The 27,208-nt window shown below is 43.7% G+C and overlaps 1 protein-coding gene across 4 annotated transcripts in view; it reads left to right on the forward strand.

Moving 5' to 3' along the window:
• The window catches only part of WNK3 (WNK lysine deficient protein kinase 3), a 544,128-nt gene that overhangs the window by 498,570 nt on the left and 18,350 nt on the right, over nt 1-27,208 (forward strand). For all 4 annotated transcript variants that reach the window (XM_053695870.1, XM_053695869.1, XM_053695868.1 and 1 more), the window contains exons 22-23: nt 18,029-18,237; nt 18,332-18,537. In XM_053695870.1, the coding sequence (XP_053551845.1) occupies nt 18,029-18,237; nt 18,332-18,537 (415 nt within the window). The remainder of the gene's footprint in view (nt 1-18,028; nt 18,238-18,331; nt 18,538-27,208) is intronic.

Below are 27,208 nucleotides of genomic sequence, written 5' to 3' on the forward strand. Positions count from 1 at the left end.
AGATTTGCAAGGCTGCAACTTGGTCTTCGCTTCATACTTTTTCCAAATTTTACAAATTTGACACTTTTGCTTCTTCGGAGGCTATTTTTGGGAGAAAGGTTCTTCAGGCAGTGGTTCCTTCTGTATAATGAGCCTGCCTATCCCTCCCGTCATTCGTGTACTTTTGCTTTGGTATTGGTATCCCAGAAGTAATGATGACCCGTGGACTGATCACACATAACAGAAGAAAACATAATTTATGCTTACCTGATAAATTCCTTTCTTCTGTTGTGTGATCAGTCCACGGCCCGCCCTGTTTTTTTTAAGGCAGGTACATATTTTTTAAATTATAATTCAGTCACCACTACACCCTTGGCTTCTCCTTTCTCGTTGGTCTTTGGTCGAATGACTGGAGGTGACGTAGAGGGGAGGAGCTATATGGCAACTCTGCTGGGTGAATCCTCTTGCACTTCCTGTAGGGGAGCAGATAATATCCCAGAAGTAATGATGACCCGTGGACTGATCACACAACAGAAGAAAGGAATTTATCAGGTAAGCATAAATTATGTTTTTGCTGGAATGTAAAATCGTTTTCATTTACTGAGGTACTGAGTGAATAAATGTTTGGGCACTATTTTTCCACTTGGCAGTTGCTTAATCTGTTTTCTGACAGTTTCTGTTCTCCCTCACTGCTGTGTGTGAGGGGGAGGGGCCGTTTTTTGGCGCTTTTACTACACATCAAATATTTCAGTCAGCAACTCATTGTATTCCCTGCATGATCCGGTTCATCTCTACAGAGCTCAGGGGTCTTCAAAACTTATTTTGAGGGAGGTAATTTCTCTCAGCAGAGCTGTGAGAATTATAGTTTGACTGAGATAAAAAACGTTTATTCTGTAATTTGTTTCCTGCTTTCAGAATTTGTTATCTTTGCTAATGGGATTAAACCTTTGCTAAAGTTGTGTTATTTACAAGGATTGAGGCTATAACTGTTTCAATTTATTAATTTCTCCAACATAGGTGTGTCCGGTCCACGGCGTCATCCTTACTTGTGGGATATTCTCTTCCCCAACAGGAAATGGCAAAGAGCCCAGCAAAGCTGGTCACATGATCCCTCCTAGGCTCCGCCTACCCCAGTCATTCTCTTTGCCGTTGTACAGGCAACATCTCCACGGAGATGGCTTAGAGTTTTTTAGTGTTTAACTGTAGTTTTTATTATTCAATCAAGAGTTTGTTATTTTAAAATAGTGCTGGTATGTACTATTTACTCAGAAACAGAAAAGAGATGAAGATTTCTGTTTGTATGAGGAAAATGATTTTAGCACCGTAACTAAAATCCATGGCTGTTCCACACAGGACTGTTGAGAGCAATTAACTTCAGTTGGGGGAACAGTGTGCAGTCTCTTACTGCTTGAGGTATGACACATTCTAACAAGACGATGTAATGCTGGAAGCTGTCATTTTCCCTATGGGATCCGGTAAGCCATGTTTATTAAGATAGTAAATAAGGGTTTCACAAGGGCTTATTAAGACTGTAGACTTTTTCTGGGCTAAATCGATTCATTATTAACACATATTTAGCCTTGAGGAATCATTTATTCTGGGTATTTTGATATGATTATATCGGCAGGCACTGTTTTTGACACCTTATTCTTTAGGGGCTTTCCCTAATCATAGTCAGAGCCTCATTTTCGCGCCGGTATGGCGCACTTGTTTTTGAGGACAGCATGGCATGCAGCTGCATGTGTGTGGAGCTCTGATACATAGAAAAGTCTTTCTGAAGGCATCATTTGGTATCGTATTCCCCTTTGGGCTTGGTTGGGTCTCAGCAAAGCAGATTCCAGGGACTGTAAAGGGGTTAAATATAAAAACGGCTCCGGTTCCGTTATTTTAAGGGTTAAAGCTTCCAAATTTGGTGTGCAATACTTTTAAGGCTTTAAGACACTGTGGTGAAATTTTGGTGAATTTTGAACAATTCCTTCATACTTTTTCGCAATTGCAGTAATAAAGTGTGTTTAGTTTAAAATTTAAAGTGACAGTAACGGTTTTATTTTAAAACGTTTTTTGTGCTTTGTTATCAAGTTTATGCCTGTTTAACATGTCTGAACTACCAGATAGATTGTGTTCTGACTGTGGGGAAACCAAGGTTCCTTCTCATTTAACTATATGTATTTTATGTCATAAAAAAATTTAGTAAAAATGATGCCCAAGATGATTCCTCAAGTGAGGGGAGTAAGCATGGTACTGCATCATCCCCTCCTTCGTCTACACCAGTCTTGCCCATACAGGAGGCCCCTAGTACATCTAGTGCGCCAATACTCCTTACTATGCAACATTTAACGGCTGTAATGGATAATTCTATCAAAAACATTTTAGCCAATATGCCCACTTATCAGTGAAAGCGCGACTGCTCTGTTTTAGAAAATTCTGTAGAGCATGAGAACGCTGATGATATGGTTTCTGAAGGGCCCCTACACCAGTCTGAGGGGGCCAGGGAGGTTTTGTCTGAGGGAGAAATTTCAGATTCAGGAAACATTTCTCAACAAGCTGAACCTGATGTGATTACTTTTAAATTTAAGTTGGAACATCTCCGCGCTCTGCTTAAGGAGGTGTTATCCAATTTGGATGATTGTGATTATCTGGTCATTCCAGAACCACTATGTAAAATGGAAAAGTTCTTAGAGGCCCCGGGGCCCCCCGAAGCTTTTCCTATATCCAAGCGGGTGGCGTACATTGTTAGTAAAGAATGGGACAGGCCCGGTATACCTTTAGTACCTCCCCCCATATTTATAAAATTGTTTTCCTATAGTCGACCCCAGAAAGGACTGATGGCAGACAGTCCCCAAGGTCGAGGGGGGCGGTTTCTACTCTACACAAGCGCGCCACTATACCCATAGAAGATAGTTGTGCTTTCCAAGATCCTATGGATAAAAAATTAGAAGGTCTGCTAAAGATGTTTGTTCAGCAAGGTTCCCTTCTACAACCAATTGCATGCATTGTCCCTGTCACTGCAGCCGCGTGTTTCTAGTTTGATGAGCTAGGAAAGGCGATTATTAGTAATTCTTCTTCTTATGAGGAGATTATGGACAGAATTCGTGCTCTTAAATTGGCTAATTCTTTCACCCTAGACGCCACCTTGCAATTGGCTAGGTTAGCGGCGAAAAAATTCTGGGTTTGCTATTGTGGCGCAGAGCGCTTTGGTTAAAATCTTGGGCAGCGGATGCGTCTTCCAAGAACAAATTGCTTGACATTCCTTTCAAGGGGAAAACACTCTTTGGCCCTGACTTGAAAGAGATTATCTCTGATATCACTGGGGGCTAGGTCTTTTCAAGACCAAAAATAAACCTAAGTTTCGTCCCTTTCGCAGAAACGGATCAGCCCCAAGGGCTACGTCCTCTAAGCAGGAAGGTAATACTTCTCAAGCCAATCCAGCCTGGAGACCTATGCAAGGCTGGAACAAAGGAAAGCAGGCCAGGAAACCTGCCACTGCTACCAAGACAGCATGAAATGCGGGCCCCCGATCCGGGACCGGATCTGGTGGGGGGCAGACTCTCTCTCTTCGCTCAGGCTGGGGCAAGAGATGTTCTGGATCCTTGGGCGCTAGAAATAGTCTCCCAAGGTTATTCTCTGGAGTTCAAGGGGCTTCCTCCAAGGGGGAGGTTCCACAGGTCTCAGTTGTCTTCAGACCACATAAGAAGACAGGCATTCTTACATTGGGTAGAAGACCTGCTAAAAATGGGAGTGATTCATCCTGTTCCATTAGGAGAACAAGGGATGGGGTTCTACTCCAATCTGTTCATAGTTCCCAAAAAAGAGGGAACGTTCAGACCAATCTTAGATCTCAAGATCTTGAACAAGTTTCTCAAGGTTCCATCGTTCAAGATGGAAACCATTCGAACACTCCTTCCTTCCATCCAGGAAGGTCAATTCATGACCAAGGTGGATTTCAAGGATGCGTATCTACATATTCCTATCCACAAGGAACATCATCGGTTCCTAAGGTTTGAATTCCTGGACAAGCATTTCCAGTTCGTGGCGTTTTCTTTCGGATTAGCCACTGCTCCTAGGATTTTCTCATAGGTACTAGGGTCCCTTCTGGCGGTGCTAAGACCAAGGGGCATTGCTGTAGTACCTTACTTGGACGACATTCTGATTCGAGCGTCGTCCCTTCCTCAAGTAAAGGCTCACACGGACATTGTCCTGGCCTTTCTCAGATCTCACGGATGGAAAGTGAACGTGGAAAAGAGTTCTCTATCTCCGTCAACGAGGGTTCCCTTCTTGGGAACTATAATAGACTCCTTAGAAATGAGGATTTTTCTGACAGAAGCCAGAAAAACAAAACTTCTAGACTCTTGTCGGATACTTCATTCCGTTCCTCTTCCTTCCATAGCGCAGTGCATGGAAGTGATAGGTTTGATGGTAGCGGCAATGGACATAGTTCCTTTTGTGCGCATTCATCTAAGACCATTACAACTGTTCATGCTCAGTCAGTGGAATGGGGACTATTCAGACTTGTCTCCGAAGATACAAGTAAATCAGAGGACCAGAGACTCATTCCGTTGGTGGCTGTCCCTGGACAACCTGTCACAAGGGATGACCTTCCGCAGACCAGAGTGGGTCATTGTCACGACCGACGCCAGTCTGATGGGCTGGGGCGCGGTCTGGGGATCCCTGAAAGCTCAGGGTCTTTGGTCTCGGGTAGAATCTCTTCTACCGATAAATATTCTGGAACTGAGAGCGATATTCAATGCTCTCAAAGCTTGGCCTCAGCTAGCGAGGGCCAAGTTCATACATCAACCATCAGGGGGGAACAAGGAGTTCCCTAGCGATGGAAGAAGTGACCAAAATCATTCTATGGGCGGAGTCTCACTCCTGCCACCTGTCTGCTATCCACATCCCAGGAGTGGAAAATTGGGAAGCGGATTTTCTGAGTCGTCAGACATTGCATCCGGGGGAGTGGGAACTCCATCCGGAAATCTTTGCCCAAGTCACTCAACCGTGGGGCATTCCAGACATGGATCTGATGGCCTCTCGTCAGAACTTCAGAGTTCCTTACTACGGGTACAGATCCAGGGATCCCAAGGCGGCTCTAGTGGATGCACTAGTAGCACCTTGGACCTTCAAACTAGCTTATGTGTTCCCGCCGTTTCCTCTCATCCCCAGGCTGGTAGCCAGGATCAATCAGGAGAGGGCGTCGGTGATTTTGATAGCTCCTGCGTGGCCACGCAGGACTTGGTATGCAGATCTGGTGAATATGTCATCGGCTCCACCATGGAAGCTACCTTTGAGACGAGACCTTCTTGTTCTAGGTCCGTTCGACCCACTCCAGCTGACTGCTTGGAGATTGAACGCTTGATCTTATCAAAGCGAGGGTTCTCAGATTCTGTTATTAATACTCTTGTTCAGGCCTGAAAGCCTGTAACCAGAAAAATTACCACATAATTTGGTATATCTGTTGGTGTGAATCTGCAGGATTCCCTTGGGACAAGGTTAAGATTCCTAAGAGTCTATCCTTCCTTCGAGAAGGATTGGAAAAAGGATTATCTGCAAGTTCCTTGATGGGACAGATTTCTGCCTTGTCTGTGTTACTTCACAAAAAGCTGGCAGCTGTGCCAGATGTTCTAGCCTTTGTTCAGGCTCTGGTTAGAATCAAGCCTGTTTACAAAATTTTGACTCCTCCTTGGAGTCTCAACCTAGTTCTTTCAGTTCTTTAGGGGGTTCCGTTTGAACCCTTACATTCCGTTGATATTAAGTTATTATCTTGGAAAGTTTTGTTTTTGGTTGCAATTTCTTCTGCTAGAAGAGTTTCAGAATTATCTGCTCTGCAGTGTTCTTCTCCTTATCTGGTGTTCCATGCAGATAAGGTGGTTTTGCGTACTAAACCTGGTTTTCTTCCAAAAGTTGTTTCTAACAAAAACATTAACCAGGAGATAGTTGTGCCTTCTTTGTGTCCTAATCCAGTTTCAAAGAAGGAACGTTTGTTGCACAACTTGGATGTAGTTCGTGCTCTCAAATTTTACTTAGCAGCTACTAAGGATTTCAGACAAACTTTGTCTTTGTTTGTTGTTTATTCTGGTAAACGGAGAGGTCAAAAAGCAACTTCTACCTCTCTCTCCTTCTGGATTAAAAGCATTATCCGATTGGCTTATGAGACTGCCGGACGGCAGCCTCCTGAAAGAATCACAGCTCACTCCACTAGGGCTGTGGCTTCCACATGGGCCTTCAAGAACGAGGCTTCTGTTGATCAGATATGTAAGGCAGCGACTTGGTCTTCACTGCACACTTTTTCTAAATTTTACAAATTTGATACTTTTGCTTCTTCTGAGGCTATTTTTGGGAGAAAGGTTTTGCAAGCCGTGGTGCCTTCCATTTAGGTGACCTGATTTGCTCCCTCCCTTCATCCGTGTCCTAAAGCTTTGGTATTGGTTCCCACAAGTAAGGATGACGCCGTGGACCGGACACACCTATGTTGGAGAAAACAGAATTTATGTTTACCTGATAAATTGCTTTCTCCAACGGTGTGTCCGGTCCACGGCCCGCCCTGGTTTTTTTAATCAGGTCTGATAATTTATTTTCTTTAACTACAGTCACCACGGTAACATATGGTTTCTCCTATGCAAATATTCCTCCTTAACGTCGGTCGAATGACTGGGGTAGGCGGAGCCTAGGAGGGATCATGTGACCAGCTTTGCTGGGCTCTTTGCCATTTCCTGTTGGGGAAGAGAATATCCCACAAGTAAGGATGACGCCGTGGACCGGACACACCGTTGGAGAAAGCAATTTATCAGGTAAACATAAATTCTGTTTTTCAACTGTCATAGATCTTCTGTGCTTCTTAAAGGCACAGTACGTTTTAATATTATTCTAATTGAATTGTATTTCCAAGTTACAAGTTTATTTGCTAGTGTGTTAAACATGTCTGATTCAGAGGATGATACCTGTGTCATTTGTTGCAATGCCAAAGTGGAGCCCAATAGAAATTTATGTACTAACTGTATTGATGCTACTTTAAATAAAAGTCAATCTGTACAAATTGAACAAATTTCACCAAACAACGAGGGGAGAGTTATGCCGACTAACTCGCCTCACGTGTCAGTACCTACATCTCCCGCTCACAGGGAGGTGCGTGATATTGTAGCGCCGAGTACATCTGGGCGGCCATTACAAATCACATTACAGGATATGGCTACTGTTATGACTGAGGTTTTGGCTAAATTACCAGAACTAAGAGGTAAGCGTGATCACTCTGGGGTGAGAACAGAGTGCGCTGATAATATTAGGGCCATGTCAGACACTGCGTCACAGGTGGCAGAACATGAGGACGGAGAGCTTCATTCTGTGGGTGACGGTTCTGATCCAAACAGACTGGATTCAGATATTTCAAATTTTAAATTTAAACTGGAAAACCTCCGTGTATTACTAGGGGAGGTGTTAGCGGCTCTGAATGATTGTAACACAGTTGCAATACCAGAGAAAATGTGTAGGTTGGATAAATATTTTGCGGTACCGACGAGTACTGAGGTTTTTCCTATACCTAAGAGACTTACTGAAATTGTTACTAAGGAGTGGGATAGACCCGGTGTGCCGTTCTCACCCCCTCCGATATTTAGAAAAATGTTTCCAATAGACGCCACCACAAGGGACTTATGGCAAACGGTCCCTAAGGTGGAGGGAGCAGTTTCTACCTTAGCTAAGCGTACCACTATCCCGGTGGAGGATAGCTGTGCTTTTTCAGATCCAATGGATAAAAAATTAGAGGGTTACCTTAAGAAAATGTTTGTTCAACAAGGTTTTATATTGCAACCCCTTGCATGCATTGCGCCGATCACGGCTGCAGCGGCATTCTGGATTGAGTCTCTGGAAGAGAACATTGGTTCAGCTACTCTGGACGACATTACGGACAGGCTTAGAGTCCTTAAACTAGCTAATTCATTCATTTCGGAGGCCGTAGTACATCTTACTAAACTTACGGCGAAGAATTCAGGATTCGCCATTCAGGCACGCAGGGCGCTGTGGCTAAAATCCTGGTCAGCTGATGTTACTTCTAAGTCTAAATTGCTTAATATACCTTTCAAAGGGCAGACCTTATTCGGGCCCGGGTTGAAAGAGATTATCGCTGACATTACAGGAGGTAAAGGCCATGCCCTGCCTCAGGACAAAGCCAAAGCCAAGACTAGACAGTCTAATTTTCGTTCCTTTCGTAATTTCAAAGCAGGAGCAGCATCAACTTCCTCTGCACCAAAACAGGAAGGAGCTGTTGCTCGCTACAGACAAGGCTGGAAACCTAACCAGTCCTGGAACAAGGGCAAGCAGACTAGGAAACCTGCTGCTGCCCCTAAAACAGCATGAATTGAGGGCCCCCGATCCGGGATCGGATCTAGTGGGGGGCAGACTTTCTCTCTTCACCCAGGCTTGGGCAAGAGATGTTCAGGATCCCTGGGCGCTAGAGATAATATCTCAGGGATACCTTCTGGACTTCAAATACTCTCCTCTAAGAGAGAGATTTCATCTGTCAAGATTGTCAACAATCCAGACAAAGAAAGAGGCGTTTCTACGCTGCGTACAAGAGCTCTTGTTAATGGGAGTAATCCATCCAGTTCCACGATCGGAACAGGGACAGGGGGTTTACTCAAATCTGTTTGTGGTTCCCAAAAAAGAGGGAACTTTCAGACCAATCCTGGACTTAAAGATCCTAAACAAATTCCTAAGAGTTCCATCGTTAAAGATGGAGACTATTCGGACAATTTTACCTATGATCCAAGAGGGTCAGTACATGACCACTGTAGATTTAAAAGATGCTTACCTTCACATACCGATTCACAAAGATCATTATCGGTACCTAAGGTTTGCCTTCCTAGACAGGCATTACCAGTTTGTGGCTCTTCCATTCGGATTGGCTACAGCTCCAAGAATCTTCACAAAGGTTCTGGGTGCTCTTCTGGCGGTACTAAGACCGCGGGGAATCTCGGTAGCTCCATACCTAGACGACATTCTGATACAAGCTTCAAGCTTTCAAACTGCCAAGTCTCATACAGAGTTAGTGCTGGCATTTCTAAGGTCACATGGATGGAAGGTGAACGAAAAGAAAAGTTCACTTGTTCCACTCACATGAGTTCCCTTCCTGGGGACTCTTATAGATTCTGTAGAAATGAAGATTTACCTGACAGAGGACAGGCTAACAAGACTTCAAAGTGCTTGCCGCACCCTTCATTCCATTCAACACCCGTCAGTGGCTCAATGCATGGAGGTAATCGGCTTAATGGTAGCGGCAATGGACATAGTACCCTTTGCACGCTTACACCTCAGACCACTGCAACTGTGCATGCTAAGTCAGTGGAATGGGGATTACTCAGACTTATCCCCTTCTCTGAATCTGGATCAAGAGACCAGAAATTCTTCTATGGTGGCTTTCTCGGCCACATCTGTCCAGGGGGATGCCATTCAGCAGACCAGACTGGACAATTGTAACAACAGACGCCAGCCTTCTAGGTTGGGGTGCCGTCTGGAATTCTCTGAAGGCTCAGGGACAATGGAGTCAGGAGGAGAGTCTCCTGCCAATAAACATTCTGGAATTGAGAGCAGTTCTCAATGCCCTCCTGGCTTGGCCCCAGTTGACAACTCGGGGGTTCATCAGGTTTCAGTCGGACAACATCACGACTGTAGCTTACATCAACCATCAGGGAGGGACAAGAAGCTCCCTAGCTATGATGGAAGTATCAAAGATAATTCGCTGGGCAGAGTCTCACTCTTGCCACCTGTCAGCAATCCACATCCCGGGAGTGGAGAACTGGGAGGCGGATTTCTTAAGTCGTCAGACTTTTCATCCGGGGGAGTGGGAACTTCATCCGGAGGTCTTTGCCCAAATACTTCGACGTTGGGGCAAACCAGAGATAGATCTCATGGCGTCTCGACAGAACGCCAAGCTTCCTCGTTACGGGGTCCAGATCCAGGGATCCAGGAGCAGTCCTGATAGATGCTCTGACAGCACCTTGGGACTTCAGGATGGCTTACGTGTTTCCACCCTTCCCGTTACTTCCTCGATTTATTGCCAGAATCAAACAAGAGAGAGCATCAGTGATTCTAATAGCACCTGCGTGGCCACGCAGGACTTGGTATGCAGACCTGGTGGACTTGTCATCCTGTCCACCTTGGTCTCTACCTCTGAAACAGGACCTTCTGATACAGGGTCCCTTCAAACATCAAAATCTAACTTCTCTGAAGCTGACTGCTTGGAAATTGAACGCTTGATTTTATCAAGACGTGGGTTTTCTGAGTCAGTTATTGATACCTTAATACAGGCTAGGAAACCTGTTACCAGAAAGATTTACCATAAGATATGGCGTAAATACCTATATTGGTGTGAATCCAAAGGTTACTCTTGGAGTAAGGTTAGGATTCCTAGGATATTGTCTTTTCTACAAGAAGGTTTAGAAAAGGGTTTATCTGCTAGTTCATTAAAGGGACAGATCTCAGCTCTGTCCATTCTGTTACACAAACGTCTGTCAGAAGTTCCTGACGTCCAGGCTTTTTGTCAGGCTTTGGCCAGGATTAAGCCTGTGTTTAAAACTGTTGCTCCACCATGGAGTTTAAACCTTGTTCTTAATGTTTTACAGGGCGTTCCGTTTGAACCCCTTCATTCCATTGATATAAAGTTGTTATCTTGGAAAGTTCTATTTTTAATGGCTATTTCCTCGGCTCGAAGAGTCTCTGAATTATCAGCCTTACATTGTGATTCTCCTTATTTGATTTTTCATTCGGATAAGGTAGTCCTGCGTACTAAACCTGGGTTCTTACCTAAGGTAGTTACTAACAGGAATATCAATCAAGAGATTGTTGTTCCTTCTTTATGCCCAAATCCTTCTTCAAAGAAGGAACGTCTACTGCACAACCTGGATGTAGTCCGTGCTCTAAAATTTTACTTACAGGCAACTAAGGAATTTCGACAAACGTCTTCTCTGTTTGTCATTTACTCTGGGCAGAGGAGAGGTCAAAAAGCTTCCGCTACCTCTCTTTCTTTTTGGCTTCGTAGCATAATTCGTTTAGTTTATGAGACTGCTGGACAGCAGCCTCCTGAAAGAATTACAGCTCATTCTACTAGAGCTGTGGCTTCCACTTGGGCCTTCAAGAATGAGGCCTCTGTTGAACAGATTTGCAAGGCTGCAACTTGGTCTTCGCTTCATACTTTTTCCAAATTTTACAAATTTGACACTTTTGCTTCATCGGAGGCTATTTTTGGGAGAAAGGTTCTTCAGGCAGTGGTTCCTTCTGTATAAAGAGCCTGCCTATCCCTCCCGTCATCCGTGTACTTTTGCTTTGGTATTGGTATCCCAGAAGTAATGATGACCCGTGGACTGATCACACTTAACAGAAGAAAACATAATTTATGCTTACCTGATAAATTCCTTTCTTCTGTAGTGTGATCAGTCCACGGCCCGCCCTGTTTTTAAGGCAGGTAAATATTTTTTAATTTATACTCCAGTCACCACTTCACCCTTGGCTTTTCCTTTCTCGTTGGTCCTTGGTCGAATGACTGGGAGTGACGTGGAGGGGAGGAGCTATATGCAGCTCTGCTGGGTGAATCCTCTTGCACTTCCTGTTGGGGAGGAGTAATATCCCAGAAGTAATGATGACCCGTGGACTGATCACACTACAGAAGAAAGGAATTTATCAGGTAAGCATAAATTATGTTATTACCCATTCCCTAGTTTTGCATAACCAACACAGTTATAATACATGTTTCTCTTGTTAAGTGTGTTCAGTCCACGGGTCATCCATTACTTATGGGATATATTCTCCTTCCCAACAGGAAGTTGCAAGAGGATCACCCAAGCAGAGCTGCTATATAGCTCCTCCCCTCACATGTCATATCCAGTCATTCTCTTGCAACCCTCAACAAAGGAGGAGGTCGCGAGAGGAGCTGGAGTTTTTACTTAATTATTCTTCAATCAAAAGTTTGTTATTTTAAATGGCGCCGGAGTGTGCTGTTTTTCTATCTCAGGCAGTATTTGGAAGAAGAAACTGCCTGCGTTTTCTATGATCTTAGCAGGCGTAACTAAGATCCACTGGCTGTTCCCGACATCCTGAGGAGTGGGGTAACTTCAAAAAATGGGAATAGCATGCGGGGTCTCCCGCAAATGAGGTATGTGCAGTACAATATTTTCTGGGAATGGAATTGACTAAGAAAACACTGCTGTTACCCGTATGATGTAAGTACAGCCTTAAATGCAGTAGTAGTGACTGGTATCAGGCTGATAAATGTATGCACAGTAGTGTTATTTTCTAGGGACTAGAATTTGACTGAAAAAATACTGTTAATACTGATATAATGTGTGAGCCTTAACTGCAGTAGAAGCGACTGGTAGCAGGCTTAGTAATAACTTTACACAGCATCTGAAATTTTGTTTTTTAAAACGTTTACTGGCATGTTAATCGTTTTGTGAGGTACTTTGGTGATAAATCTTTTTGGGCATGATTTTTTTCCACACGGCTAACGTATATTTCTGCATAGAAACCGTTATATCAGGTCTCCCACTGTTGTAATAGGAGTGGGAGGGACCTTTTTTAGCGCCTTGTTGCGCAGTTAAAATTCTAACACAGTCTTCCTGCTTCTTCCTCTTTGATCCAGGACGTCTCCAGAGAGCTCAGGGATCTTCAAAATTCGTTTTTGAGGGAGGTAATCAGTCACAGCAGACCTGTGACAGTGTGTTTGACTGTGATAAAAGCGTTAAATCTTAATTTGATATCCGTTTTGGGTACTGAGGGGTTAATCATCCTTTTGCTAATGGGTGCAATCCTCTGCTAATTAATACATTTAAAGAATTTTTGACTATAACTGAACTAGTTCTTTGTTATTCATTTGTGTTTTTAAAAAAAAAAAAAAGAAAATATTTGTTCAACAAGGTTTTATATTACAGCCTCTTGCATGCATTGCGCCTGTCACTGCTGCAGCGGCATTCTGGTTTGAGTCTCTGGAAGAGGCGATTCGCACAGCACCATTGGATGAATCTTTGAGAAAGATTAGAACCCTTAAGCTGGCTAATGCGTTTGTTTCGGATGCCGTAGTGCATTTAACCAAACTTACGGCTAAGAATTCCGGATTCGCCATACAGGCGCGCAGAGCGCTATGGCTTAAATCATGGTCAGCAGATGTAACTTCTAAGTCTAAACTACTAAACATTCCTTTCAAAGGGCAGACCTTATTCGGGCCCGGCTTGAAGGAAATTCATGCTGACATTGCTGGAGGTAAGGGCCACACCCTTCCTCAGGACAGGGCCAAATCAAAGGCCAAACAGTCTAATTTTCGTGCCTTTCGTAATTTCAAGGCAGGAGCAGCATCAACTTCCTCTGCTCCAAAACAGGAAGGAACTACTGCTCGTTACAGACAGGGTTGGAAAGGCAACCAGTCATGGAACAAGGGCAAGCAGGCCAGAAAGCCTACTTCCGCCCCTAAGACAGCATGAAGACAGGGCCCCCTATCCGGAAACGGATCTAGTGGGGGGCAGACTTTCTCTCTTCGCCCAGGCTTGGGCAAGAGATGTACAGGATCCCTGGACGTTGGAGATTATATCTCAGGGATACCTTCTGGATTTCAAAACTTCTCCTCCACAAGGGAGGTTTCATCTGTCAAGGTTATCAACAAACCTAGTAAAGAAAGAGGCATTTCTACAATGTGTACAAGACCTCTTAGTGATGGGAGTGATCCACCCAGTTCCGCGAACGGAACAGGGGCAAGGGTTTTATTCAAATCTGTTTGTGGTTCCCAAGAAAGAGGGAACTTTCAGACCAATCTTAGACTTAAAGATCTTAAACAAATTCCTAAGGGTTCCGTCGTTCAAGATGGAAACCATTCGGACCATCCTACCCATGATCCAAGAGGGTCAATATATGACCACAGTGGACTTAAAGGATGCCTACCTTCACATACCGATTCACAAAGATCATTATCGGTACCTAAGGTTTGCCTTTCTAGACAGGCATTACCAGTTTGTAGCTCTTCCCTTCGGGTTAGCTACGGCCCCGAGAATTTTTACAAGGGTTCTGGGCTCACTTCTGGTGGTACTAAGACCACGAGGCATAGCGGTGGCTCCGTACCTAGACGACATTCTGATACAAGCGTCAAGTTTTCAAAATGCAAAGTCTCATACAGAGATAGTTCTAGCATTTCTGAGGTCGCATGGGTGGAAAGTGAACGTGGAGAAGAGTTCTCTGTTACCACTCACAAGGGTCCCTTTTCTAGGGACTCTTATAGATTCTGTAGAGATGAAGATTTACCTGACGGAGTCCAGGTTATCAAAGATTCTCAATGCTTGCCGTGTCCTTCACTCCATTCCAAGCCCATCAGTAGCTCAGTGCATGGAAGTAATCGGCTTAATGTTCGCGGCAATGGACATAGTGCCATTTGCGCGCCTACATCTCAGACCGCTGCAACTATGCATGCTAAGTCAATGGAACGGGGATTACTCAGATCTGTCCCCTTTGCTAAATCTGGACCAGGAGACCAGAGATTCTCTTCTCTGGTGGTTGTCACGGGTTCATCTGTCCAAAGGAATGACATTTCGCAGACCAGATTGGACGATTGTAACAACAGATGCCAGCCTACTAGGCTGGGGAGCAGTCTGGAACTCCCTGAAGGCTCAGGGATCGTGGACTCAGGAGGAGAGACTCCTCCCGATAAACATTCTAGAATTAAGAGCAATATTCAATGCTCTTCTAACTTGGCCTCAGTTAGCAACACTGAGGTTCATCAGATTTCAGTCGGACAACATCACGACTGTGGCTTACATCAATCATCAATCGCTGGGCAGAGTCTCACTCTTGCCACCTGTCAGCGATCTACATCCCAGGCGTGGAGAACTGTGAGGCGGATTTTCTAAGTCGACAGACCTTTCATCCGGGGGAGTGGGAACTTCACCCGGAGGTATTTGCTCAACTGATTCGTCGTTGGGGCAAACCGGATCTGGATCTCATGGCATCTCGCCAGAACGCCAAGCTTCCTTGTTATGGATCCAGGTCCAGGGACCCGGGTGCGGTGCTGGTAGATGCACTAGCAGCCCCTTGGGTTTTCAACATAGCTTATGTGTTTCCACCTTTTCCGTTGCTACCTCGACTGATTGCCAGGATCAAACAGGAGAGAGCATCGGTGATTCTGATAGCGCCTGCGTGGCCACGCAGGACCTGGTATGCAGACCTAGTGGACATGTCGTCCTGTCCACCATGGTCTCTACCCCTGAGGCAGGACCTTCTAATCCAGGGTCCTTTCAACCATCCAAACCTAATTTCTCTGAGGCTGACTGCTTGGAAATTGAACGCTTGATTCTATCAAAGCGTGGGTTTTCGGATTCGGTTATTGATACATTAATACAGGCTCGGAAACCTGTTACCAGAAAAATTTACCACAAGATATGGTGTAAATATTTATATTGGTGTGAATCCAAGAGTTACTCATGGAGTAAGGTTAGGATTCCTAGGATATTGTCTTTTCTACAAGAGGGTTTAGAAAAGGGCTTATCCGCTAGTTCGCTAAAGGGACAGATTTCTGCTCTGTCTATTCTTTTACACAAGCGCCTGGCAGAGAATCCAGACGTCCAGGCTTTTTGTCAGGCTTTGGCTAGGATTAAGCCTGTGTTTAAGACTGTTGCTCCTCCGTGGAGCTTAAACTTGGTTCTTAAAGTTCTTCAGGGTGTTCCGTTTGAACCCCTTCATTCCATTGATATTAAGCTTTTATCTTGGAAAGTTCTGTTTTTGATGGCTATTTCCTCGGCTTGTAGAGTCTCTGAGTTATCTGCCTTACATTGTGATTCTCCTTATCTGATCTTTCATTCAGACAAGGCAGTCCTGCGTACTAAACCTGGGTTTTTACCTAAGGTTGTTTCTAACAGGAATATCAATCAAGAGATTGTTGTTCCATCGTTATGTCCTAATCCTTCTTCAAAGAAGGAACGTCTTTTGCATAATCTAGACGTGGTCCGTGCCCTGAAGTTCTACTTACAGGCAACTAAAGATTGTCGACAAACTTCTTCTCTGTTTGTCGTTTACTCTGGACAGAGGAGAGGTCAAAAGGCTTCGGCTACCTCTCTCTCTTTTTGGCTTCGTAGCATAATACGCTTAGCCTATGAGACTGCTGGACAGCAGCCTCCTGAAAGAATTACAGCTCATTCCACTAGAGCTGTGGCTTCCACCTGGGCCTTTAAGAATGAGACCTCTGTTGAACAGATTTGCAAGGCTGCAACTTGGTCTTCACTTCATACTTTTTCCAAATTTTACAAATTTGACACTTTTGCTTCTTCGGAGGCTGTTTTTGGGAGACAGGTTCTACAGGCAGTGGTTCCTTCTGTTTAATGTTCCTGCCTTGTCCCTCCCCTCATCCGTGTACTTTAGCTTTGGTATTGGTATCCCATAAGTAATGGATGACCCGTGGACTGAACACACTTAACAAGAGAAAACATAATTTATGCTTACCTGATAAATTTATTTCTCTTGTAGTGTGTTCAGTCCACGGCCCTGTCTTTTTGAGGCAGTTTCTAAATTGTAAATTATAACTCCAGTCACCACTGCACCCGTTTCTCCTTTCTCGTCTTGTTTCGGTCGAATGACTGGATATGACATGTGAGGGGAGGAGCTATATAGCAGCTCTGCTTGGGTGATCCTCTTGCAACTTCCTGATGGGAAGGAGAATATATCCCATAAGTAATGGATGACCCGTGGACTGAACACACTACAAGAGAAATAAATTTATCAGGTAAGCATAAATTATGTTTTTACCTCTGTTATTACCTTGTATCTAAACCTCTGCAAACTGCCCCTTATTTCAGTTCTTTTGACAGACTTGCATTTAAGCCAATCAGTGCGGGCTCCTAGGTTACTCCATGTGCATGAACACAGTGTTATCTATATGAAACACATGAACTAACACCCTCTATTGGTGAAAAACTGTCAAAATGCCCTGAGCTAAGAGGCGGCCTTAAGGGCTTAGAAATTAGCATATGAACCTCCTAGATTTAGCTTTTAACTAAGGATACCAAGAGAACAAAGCAAAATTGGTGATAAAAGTAAATTGGAAAATTGTTTAAAATTACATTCTCTATCTAAATAATGAAAGTTTGTTTTGGACTAGACTGTCCCTTTAATATCATGGATAGGAGGTCATTGATCGCCGTTACAGGCAGAGGTCTTGTTCATGAGGTAATATCACTCATTGTGTCCTGTTTCAAGAAAGTTGTTGCCAGTTGTCTTTATCGCTGGTAAATTAGGGATTGGGTGGAATTCCTAAGTAGTATCTGAGGGGTCGACAGAAATTCCTCCAGTATTCATTTATTTTTTACTACTGATTTGGATTTTTTTCTGGATCTTACTTCACTGTCACAAAGGTTTTTGGAACTGAGCACATTGTCATGCATTCTGAACTTTCTTGTTCACCTGAAGAAGTCTCCTGATACAATTAGAGGGAACTCTTAAATGTCCTTGTTACACAGGTTTATATTGGGAATATTGTAGTCCTGATGTTTTACATTTATTTGCTTAAAATGAAGCATCCAATGTTCAGGGTAGTAGTATTACAACATTTAGTGACTTCAGTGGTCAGGTGCCCTTATCAGGTCTGATATGAAAGCTTTCCATACCTGACTGCAGGTGAGTCACATACACTTGTACACTTAAGCTATTGGCTGTCTTAAGCCAGGAAATGCTTTATAATCTGACCTTTTCTTGGACACTTGAGGGTTGGAGTTAAGATAAACATGATTACTGTGTTAATAACAAGTGAGTTTACAGCAATACCTTTGTTGGACAAACTAAATATAAACATTGTGAAAGCTTTAAAAATGGTTGGGTTTCATTTTTGGACTATAAATCTCTTTCCTTAATACTTTCAAAGGTTGGAGGGATGTTATCTGGAGTGACAGGACAACTGAAAACTGTGTCCAGGATGTTTCAAATTCTCAGTTGGTGTGGAGAATTTTAAGCACTTGTGAAACAAGTTAACTGTTCTTTCCTTATCTTTGTCCAGTGTGTTCTCACACTTTGTATCTTTGACCTGTAATTTCTTCTGCTCTAGGCACATTCAGGAGGTTGTGACTCTCCAAGCCCAACAGAACAAGGAGCTTGAAGAACTATACGACCGTTTACGCTGCTTAAAGGAAAGCAAAACACAGTCCTCCGATACCTCTCAGCCCATGTCTCCACGTCGCCCCAGATCCCTAAAAAGTAAACAGCGCAGTAGACCCCAGTCCCTGACCCATATGGACAATGGGATTATAAACTCAGGTGAGTTGTTTGTTTTTTGTTTATTTTTTATCCTCTGTGGATTTTAAAACTAGTGATGGTTGCATCTCCTATCTTATTGTTCTACCTTATACAGATCACAACCAATACAGTGAGAGCAACTCAGACGCTTGCCAACAGTCTATCTCTGGCAAAAAAAGCTTGTTCACCGATGACTTGCACAAGCTGGTGGATGACTGGGCAAAAGAGAATGCAGGAAACCAGATACTGAAACCCAGCCTCAACCAGATCAAGCAAAATCAGAACCGCACCGAGACAGACAATTGGAATCGAAGTTATGAGGTGAGGAAGAATGTATGATGTGTTAAGTTCATGGTGTTCAAATTTAATTTTCTTCATAAATGGAGAGAGTCCACAGCTGCATTCATTACTTTTGGGAATACAGAACCTGGCCACCAGGAGGAGGCAAAGACACACCAGCCAAAGGCTTAAATACCTCCCTCACTTCCCTCATCCCCCAGTCATTCTTTGCCTTTCGTCCCAGGAGGTTGGCAGAGAAGTGTCAGAAGTTTTCGATAGTCTCTTATGGAGGGTAGTACTCTTTGGAATTTGACTGGAGTTTTAAGTAGTCCTATCAGCCTCTCAGTGAGAGCATGGATGAAGATTTGAGTCCGGAGATGCAGGGAGAGTCTTTCTGAGAAACCACCCGACTCATATTAACAGCTCCACAAGCAATCAGCATTGACGAGTTTTGCTGCCTGCTTTCTTCTCTCAAATCCATGGCAGTAGCGATGCTACTATTTGTCACACTTGAAGGGCCGTGTTCCTGTTCCACGGCGTAGATTCCGGTAAGATTGTTTCATTTTATTTTCAACATGGATGTATTGTAATTACAACTGTTTATCCGAGAGGGGCTACAACCTTTCGGGGATAACCTTAACATAGGGTCTCAGTGAGACTCCTTTCGTATCTTGGAATCAAGGGTCAATATCTCCTAAGGGTTTTTTTTTAAATCATGTTTATGTGATTCTGTCTGCTACTGTGTAGTGATACTTTGGCTCATGGCTATTTTGGAACATAACGGCCTATGTCTAGCAACGCAGCCTTTACGATCGGGTGCGCTTTTTTCATGGACTGCACGGCTTACCTTGTGACCGGGCGGGGTCACATTTTTAGCTCTCCATTTCCGCATTCCTGACTGTGTGGCAACGGAGAAATTCTGGTCCGCTGGTGTCTGGTTCACAGGAGGTGGTGAGTGTCCCAGCCATTGGGGGTGTAAGTTGCTGTTTAGATTTTTCTAATTGGTTCATTTTTTTATTCAATATCCCAGTTATGGAGGGTTCTGATTTTGTGGAGATGGAAGTCTCTGATTCAGATTCTACTTCTTATGAAGAATATGAATTGGCCCGGGTGATACATGCCCATCAGTTATGTTCCGAATGCTGTTTTAGAGTGCTCTGTTCCTCGAGATCGGGGAATCGGGGGCCCGCTAAGCCATCCACCTCTGGGGATTCCATTTCCAACTCTTAACTATGCATGCAGGTAACCCAAACGCTGCTTATCCTTCTATGAAGAGTGGCCTGTTCCCACTGGAGGTTACAACACGGTTCCGCATGGCCATATCTTTGGCGCATCTGCAGCTCCCGGGAGTGTGCTTACGATATTGTCTGTGTTCTGTTAACCGGGGCTCGTCAGGCGTTGGGATCGCCTGGTCCATTTCAGCCCTCCGGGGGAGCAACTGCCCCTGAGGCCTCAGGGGGGTCAACCTTCAGGGCCGGTGTCTTCATTGGTCCCGGCGGAGGTATGTTGCGTCTTTTGTTAGACGGACGTGCCTTCGTGTTCTACTTAGGCACGTTTTGGCGTTGCTGGAGGATCCCACTCTTAATGGGGGGATTTCTCAGTCTTCCTCTTCGACTGTCTTGCATAATAAGATATAAGGGGATGATAATCTTCTTATAGTCTTTGTTATTTGAGTATCCGTTTCCAGGTCTGAGCTTGGAAGATTCGGATTCCTGTTGGGCTGGTCCTACGGGTGTGTCCGTTCTTCCTGGGCGATAACCTACGGGTTGCCTAATTTTTTTATTTAATCCAGTGAGGACAGATTTTCTTTGGTTTAAAGCTCATGTTAAAGAACAAAAAAAGCGGGTCTCAGGCACAGAAGTTGTTGCAAAACAAAAAAGCACATTTATTGCTGGCGGCACATGGAAAGATAACAATGCTATAAAAACAAGTTACATGTAGCAGGGAATGGTCAGACGCGTTTCGGCTCACGCCTTCATCCGTGACCTGTAAACTATACAATACTGAACATGTATATACCCTCAGAGGAAAGCTGGTTGGTTAATTGCTAGATTGAATAATTAGTTGCTGGAGTCATGATAACTTACCCTGAGAATATTTTAACCCCTTGCAAGGGAAACTTAATAAATGAAAACACACACAGTTACTAAAAGTGGGAATGCCCCTTATATGTTAAACATTGTCATGGAATAATACCACTCTCTGGTTATAAGATATTAAATAACACAGAATAAGAATGCATTTTAATGCCTGCTAAACTTTCTTGTTGATTAAAAATATTGTTTGTATTCCAATTTCTCCATAACATTTATTGATACCAATTATTAATATCATATTTAAACCTTACAGGTTAACATATAGTATAGACTAAAATTGAAATACTAATCACCTCATAAAGCATCAACTCAGAAAGTTATAAATACGCAATTGCACTATCCTGCCTTGTGACACTGTTTCTAAAGTAGGTGAATATGGGCTTACCCAACTAATAATAATACTGTTTGAGGTGGAATATTATAAATGTCCGACTATATCCATAGGACTAATAAGTAATGAGCAGGACATTCCTGCTTTAAATGTTGAAAAATAGGACATTCTTATAAGTCTTAGTATTAACAGGAAGACAATTACTATCAGTCCTTACAAAAGCATCATACAGAGCTATGGGAAAAGAGATATCTGGGACTCAACTAGTTAGTGACTAACAAATAGATGGCACATAGACAAAACAAAGCTCATGTTGTCATAATTTTTCCTTCGGGAACTTTCGTCTCTGGAATTGATACTCGCGATTTTGTGGTTGCACTGTTTACTTTAACAAAAATTTGTATAAGAGTGAGGATGTGCTAGTCCTATGTTTGTCTGTTGTCTATCCCTCCATCTCGGGAGAGACTCTGTGGCCTTGACAGTGCTGGGGTCCTTGGTTTCAGGCTGGTCCTGACTGGGTACAAATCCTTCGGTCTTTGCCTAGTTCAGACAAGTGGCGCCTTTTATGCCTGGCTGGTCAGGTGAGGGCGCCTAGTGCTCACAATATAATTAGTGTTGTTTATCTTGTTTTATTTTTCTAGTTTCAGCTAGCATCCTGAGAAGACTTGATGGTCCGTGGTTTGCTTAGGGGCATGGGGGATGGTTCAGTCCTCATTAGCCTGTCAATCTAGTCGTCCGGGTCTCCGTTGACATCCGCTGCAACATGCTCTGTTTCCGCGGGGACTAGAGTTTTCCTTCCCATTGTGAGTTGGATGTGAAAAATGGGGGATTTAGGTCCTTCATGCCACCGGTCCTTGGCGGTCTTGCCCTTTTAAGGTCTATTTTGGAGTGTCCTTTTAGGACTTGTTCCTTTTAGAGGTACTCTCCTTTCAAATCAAGACTTCTGGACTTCGTCCGGGTTTCTGGCGGCTTTGAGCTAGGTAGCGTGGCCGAGTAGTCTAAGGCGCTGGATAAGGCTCCAGTCTCTTCTGAGGCGTGGGTTCAGATCCCACTGCTGCCAGATTAATCATTTAATTTTATTTAGGAAGTGAGGGCCATGCGGCTTTGTCTACTTCAGAGAGTGAGTCGTCTCCATGTTGGGGACGATAGGCGGTGTCTCCTTTTCTAAGCGTTTGCTTAGGGGATGTTTCTACCAGGGTTCGGGATGCTCTGCATTCTTCTTCCTTTGGTGTGGTCCTCTGGAAAGTTAGTCTGAAAGGATTATGGAGACTAGCCTTTTTCTACTCTCTTTCGGGTGACTCTGTTCTCGTTATTCCCTTAGTCTTGGACTTCGTATGAGTTGTCCTTGGGGCCTGGAGCTCTAGAGTGATGGCGTGACTTTGTCGCGGCCTAGCACCGTGTTTGTGTGGTGTTGACCACCTGCTACGGATGTTCTCTTCCATTTGGGCTGGGAATTACAAGTGAGTCCTGTACCCTTTCTCCGGGTTAGCCCAGTCATTGTCCTCTGTGAGGTCTGTTTTTCTTCAGACGGGGTATCTTGTGTTCCCTGAGGGTGTCATTCGTTTGAAGGCGATCTAGGTCCCGGGTCTAGGGCTCGCAGGATTAGTTCCGGCCTAGCAAGCTGTAGGCTGTAACTGCTGTGGCAGTTTTCTTAAGAGACTTATGATCCTGTGGACTGGTTCGGGATACCCCAGTTTTTTCAGGGAGACTGTTTGGACACAGGGGCTAGCTCATTGAGCTTGCAAGCAAGAAGGCCATGGTTCATATTCACTTTTGGGTCCTGGTTTCAAACTTTAAGGCCTGACTTGTCCTTCGGACGGAGTGTGCTCCTTTGCGTGGGGGGTTTTCTCTGTGGATTCAACAGTGGTGTCTGGATGATTTTTAATTCGGTCCGTGTTTTAATCAGTCTATGGTGTCATGTCTTGGGGCATGTGCGCTGTTCTTATCTGTGCTCTCCCCTTTGAGGGGGTAGCTTGTCTTCCTTAAGAGCTGGGGTTTCCTCTCTCTGGAAGGTCATTATCCTGCCCTGTGTGTAGGAGGTTGGAACAGGTGGCTTTTGTTTTTGTGAGGGACAGCAGTCTGCTGCTCTGTGGAATGCTCTGTTCCAACTGTTGGAAATTGAAATCTCCATGTAGAAACTGTCTAAGAGAGTTATTACAGGTCTTCAGTCATGCCTGTCGCTTGGGCTGGTCTGGTGTTTGGAGCAGGATCTGCGATCTGTTGCTCTGCTAATCGTCCTCGGGTCATTCGAGGTTCTGTTTTTTTTCTCCACGTTCAAAGATCTGTGGGGAAGGACTGGCGGCTCTTGGATAGCCTGCAACGTTATCCACTGGTTGGTGGATGCTTAGCAGCCTGAAGGATCCTATTTCAGCTGCTCCTTACTTGCCCTGCAAGTATTCAAGTTTCTGCGTCATTTTTGATGACTTTAGTGTTTTGTCTCCAGGGGTTGTACGTCAGATGTTCATCTTTCTGAGCTTGCTGCGCAAGGTTCGGTTCTGAAAATTTAGATATTCAGAGCTACCTTATTATGACTCTGGGACCTTAGTCTTCAGTCGTCTTAACTAGAGTGCGGTTGCACTGTGTTAGGGGAAGATTTCTTCTCTGTTCAGACTCCTGGCCTTAGTCTGTGTATTCTGTATCTCTGGGGTCTGGGAGTTGCCTCCCCCTGTTTCTACGAGACTGGTTGGGTCTCTGTTAGCCTGACCCGGTTTCTCAGGTTTTTGCTCTGTTTACCGACTGGTTGTGCATTTTGTTAGGGTTTTTCCTGGAGTTCCTTATGCTTGTTTTCTCAGTGTCTTTTCTTCTTTGTGGAAGAATACTGTAGTTTGTTCCTTTTCTCTAGTAAAAGGGGTGTGGTGTTTGGAGACAGACTACTGGGCGACAGGGTCTCCTGGAGGCTGTTGGCTCAGTCGCGTCTAGTTCCTGCAGTCTCTAGCAAGGCTTGTGGACTATCTGCGGGTCTGTGCCCTTGGGCCTTTTTCAAAAGTTGTTCTCAGCTTCTGACGAAGCAGCTGTGGACTCTTTCCATTTATGAAGAAAAACTTAAATTATGCTTGCCTGATCATTTTCTTTTCTTCAGATGGAAAAAAGTTCACAGCTCCCCGCCCGTATTTTTGTGGGGCGTCTGTTATTTTGTTCTTCTGGCACCTTTTCACCCTGATATTTCTTCTACTGTTCCTTGTTCCCTCGGCAGAATGACTGGGGGATGAGGGAAGTGGGGGAGGTATTTAAGCCTTTGGCTGGGGTGTCTTTGCCTCCTCCTGGTGGCCAGGTTCTGAATTCCCAAAAGTAATGAATGCACCTGAAAATAAAATTATCAGGTAAGCATAATTTAAGTTTTTAAGAAGCTTTAGATGGAATTTGATTATATATTTACTTAAGGTAGCTAAACTTGATTCATTCATGGTTCACTACATCTTTTAAGATTGTCCTCTTGGGTTAGATGATGTGACCATCTTAATCATATGGGGGAAGACTGTTGAAGTTGAACCAGAAAAACCTTACACTCTAATCCAGGGGTTGCCAAGTTAATGGGGTCAACAAGAATATTACAGAACCATTCACATTCTCTTATGAGCCTTTTATAATATGAAGAATAGTCCAATAAATTAGGAACCAGAAGAATTCTCTGTCCCACCTTAATCCCCACAGGATCTCTTTGTATTATATCCGTTATGAAAACTAATATAGATTAGGGATCCACAGATGATTAGGGTTTTATAAGCCCAGTGTTGAATTACACACTGTATATTAAATCAATTAAATTGTAGAAAAGCACACACTTTATTTAACATCTATACAACATATAACACACATTTAAAAAGAACCGCAAGAGACCAGAAGTATGGTAGGATAAGTCACAACCACCGCAATTATTCCCGGTCAGGTCTCTATCTGAATATGTTAAAAATTTGGCTAGTGGGTGCTATAAAGTGTTAGTTCACTGGCACTTAGTCCCAGTCACTTTACACAGGATATACCGGTCTCAATCTCCTTACTGCTGGAGAAATTGTAGAGACATCGGCACAGCACTTCACACCTGGTGGGCATGCCCTATAATTCAACCCTTATGGAGGAAAATCTATGCACTCCTTCTTTCACTTAATCTTACTCCTCCATATACACCAGAAGTAGCCCTCCTTCATATGCAAATGCCTAATCTATCTCCCCCTGGGGAAGCACTTACAATCTATGTTCTCATGGCTACGAAATTGGCACTTGCCAGAGCCTGGAAACAGGATGGGCCTCCCTCTCTCTCTCAGGTAATTTCCATTGTACACTTCGTGGGACAAATGGAACAGTACTCCTATAAAGTTTTAGATCAGGTTGACTCCTTCAACGGGATCTGGTCCCCTTGGATTGCGAAATTCCCACAGTGGGACACCAGACCCCAACATACCTCTTAAGAAACCCCGTTCACCTCCCCTCCCTTTGAATATTTTTTTTTTTCTCTCCTCCCCCCTCTCTTCCCCTCCCTTTCGCACCCTCCCCAAGTCTGATTCGTTCATGCCTATATCTCTAAACAATACCCACTAATATTACCTTAATACCTATCATTGAGAAAGCTACTTGCTATGTCCTTTATATTAACCCCCTATAAAAAAAGAGACTCTTGGTTCTATATATTGTGCCTATTCTTATACTCCATTTTTCAGTGGTTCATACTTGTTTATCTGTAAAACTGAGTTATTGATGATTTGTATTTACCATTTTGTTAAGGCATTTTTGTCTTGCCTGTACGTCTCTCTCACTAAAAACTTATGATTAAAAAAAAAAAAATTGGCTAGTGGGGCTCCACAGGGGTTAACACCAGTGTCATCAGGGATGCCAGATTAGGTACAGAGAACACTTATCAAGCATTATTATGCACTCAAGGGCGACCTTTTGCCTGCGTACTGCTGAGATTGAACACAGTCAGCCGATTTCTAGCTTGTTTCCCTGCTGCTGCTCATTCAAAGGATTCAAAGTGTTGTAATGTACACTTAAGAGTCAAATATATACGAGTAACCAAATTGGTTTCAGATTAGTCTCAATCATACATCACAATGCCACCTAGGTTGTATATGCAACCATAAATTCTAATGGTCCGTGGGTTACAAAGTATCGCTCTGCTCATTGAACAACAGTACACTAGTATCATACTGCACCCCCATAAGCCCCGCCCATCGACACGTTTTGTCAGTACTACGTGACTTCCTCAGGGCATAGGGGCGGACCAGCCGGTTTGTCTATCTTTATAGTCATACGTTGCTATGACAATCATATTTGTGGGCGGAAGTATTTAACCGCCAGGCATCTTGTATCGCTCTTTGGATTCATATTAAGCGATGCTCTGACTCGTTTTTATCTGTATCTTTTATGCCCATCATAAATAGGGAATCTATTTCTAATGGCATGTTGTAAATACTTCTCCTACTTAAGGGAACGAAAGTGTCCATTACTCATAGTCTATTTTCTATTGGTGATAAATATCACCTATCACTAATAAACAGGGTACAACATTTTATTCATATTATAACAGTTATGCCTATTATTTTATTTCATATAAATTGTGTTCTTTATCCCAATCCTAAGTGATATTGGGCATTTGCTTTCCCTTGGGTCATAACAAGGGTAGATACTGTAATTTGTACAGGAATGTATCGAGAGGTGAATGTCATGGTCATCATAAGAGATGTGTATTTCCTTCTTAATATGAGGAGAGTCCACGTCATAATTCCTTACTGTTGTGAAATACTGAACCTGGCTACCAGGAGGAGGCAAAGACAACCCATCTAAAGACTTAAATACTCACCCCACTTCCCTCATATCCCAGTCATTCTTTGCCTTTTGTCACAGGAGGTTGGCAGAGAAGTGTCAGAAGATACGGAGTAGTTCCTTATAAACGGTATCTGCCCTTCGAAATGGGACTGGAGTTTTAAGTAGTCTTTTCAGCCTCTCAGTGAGAGCATTGATGAATGTTAGAGCCTGGAGATGCAGGGAGAGTCTTTCTGAGAATCCATCCAGACTCGTATTAACAGCTCCTAAAAAATCAGTGTTGATGAGTTTCACTTCCTGCTTCCATTACTCAAGTCCATGTCAGGAGCGATGCTACAAGACTGTCAAACTATAGAGGCTGTGTTTCTGTTCCACGGCATAGATTCCGTTAAGATTGTTTAATCTTTTATACACATATGATAACGCAAGAAGACAGGGTCACAGTGTGGCTCGTTTTATCTGTAATGGAATCAAGTAGTGATGCACCGAAATGGAAATTCTGGACCGAAACCGAATCCGAAAATCTAGG

The sequence above is a fragment of the Bombina bombina genome, chromosome 12 (genome assembly GCF_027579735.1).
Source record: "Bombina bombina isolate aBomBom1 chromosome 12, aBomBom1.pri, whole genome shotgun sequence".
Taxonomy (NCBI): Eukaryota; Metazoa; Chordata; class Amphibia; order Anura; family Bombinatoridae; genus Bombina; species Bombina bombina.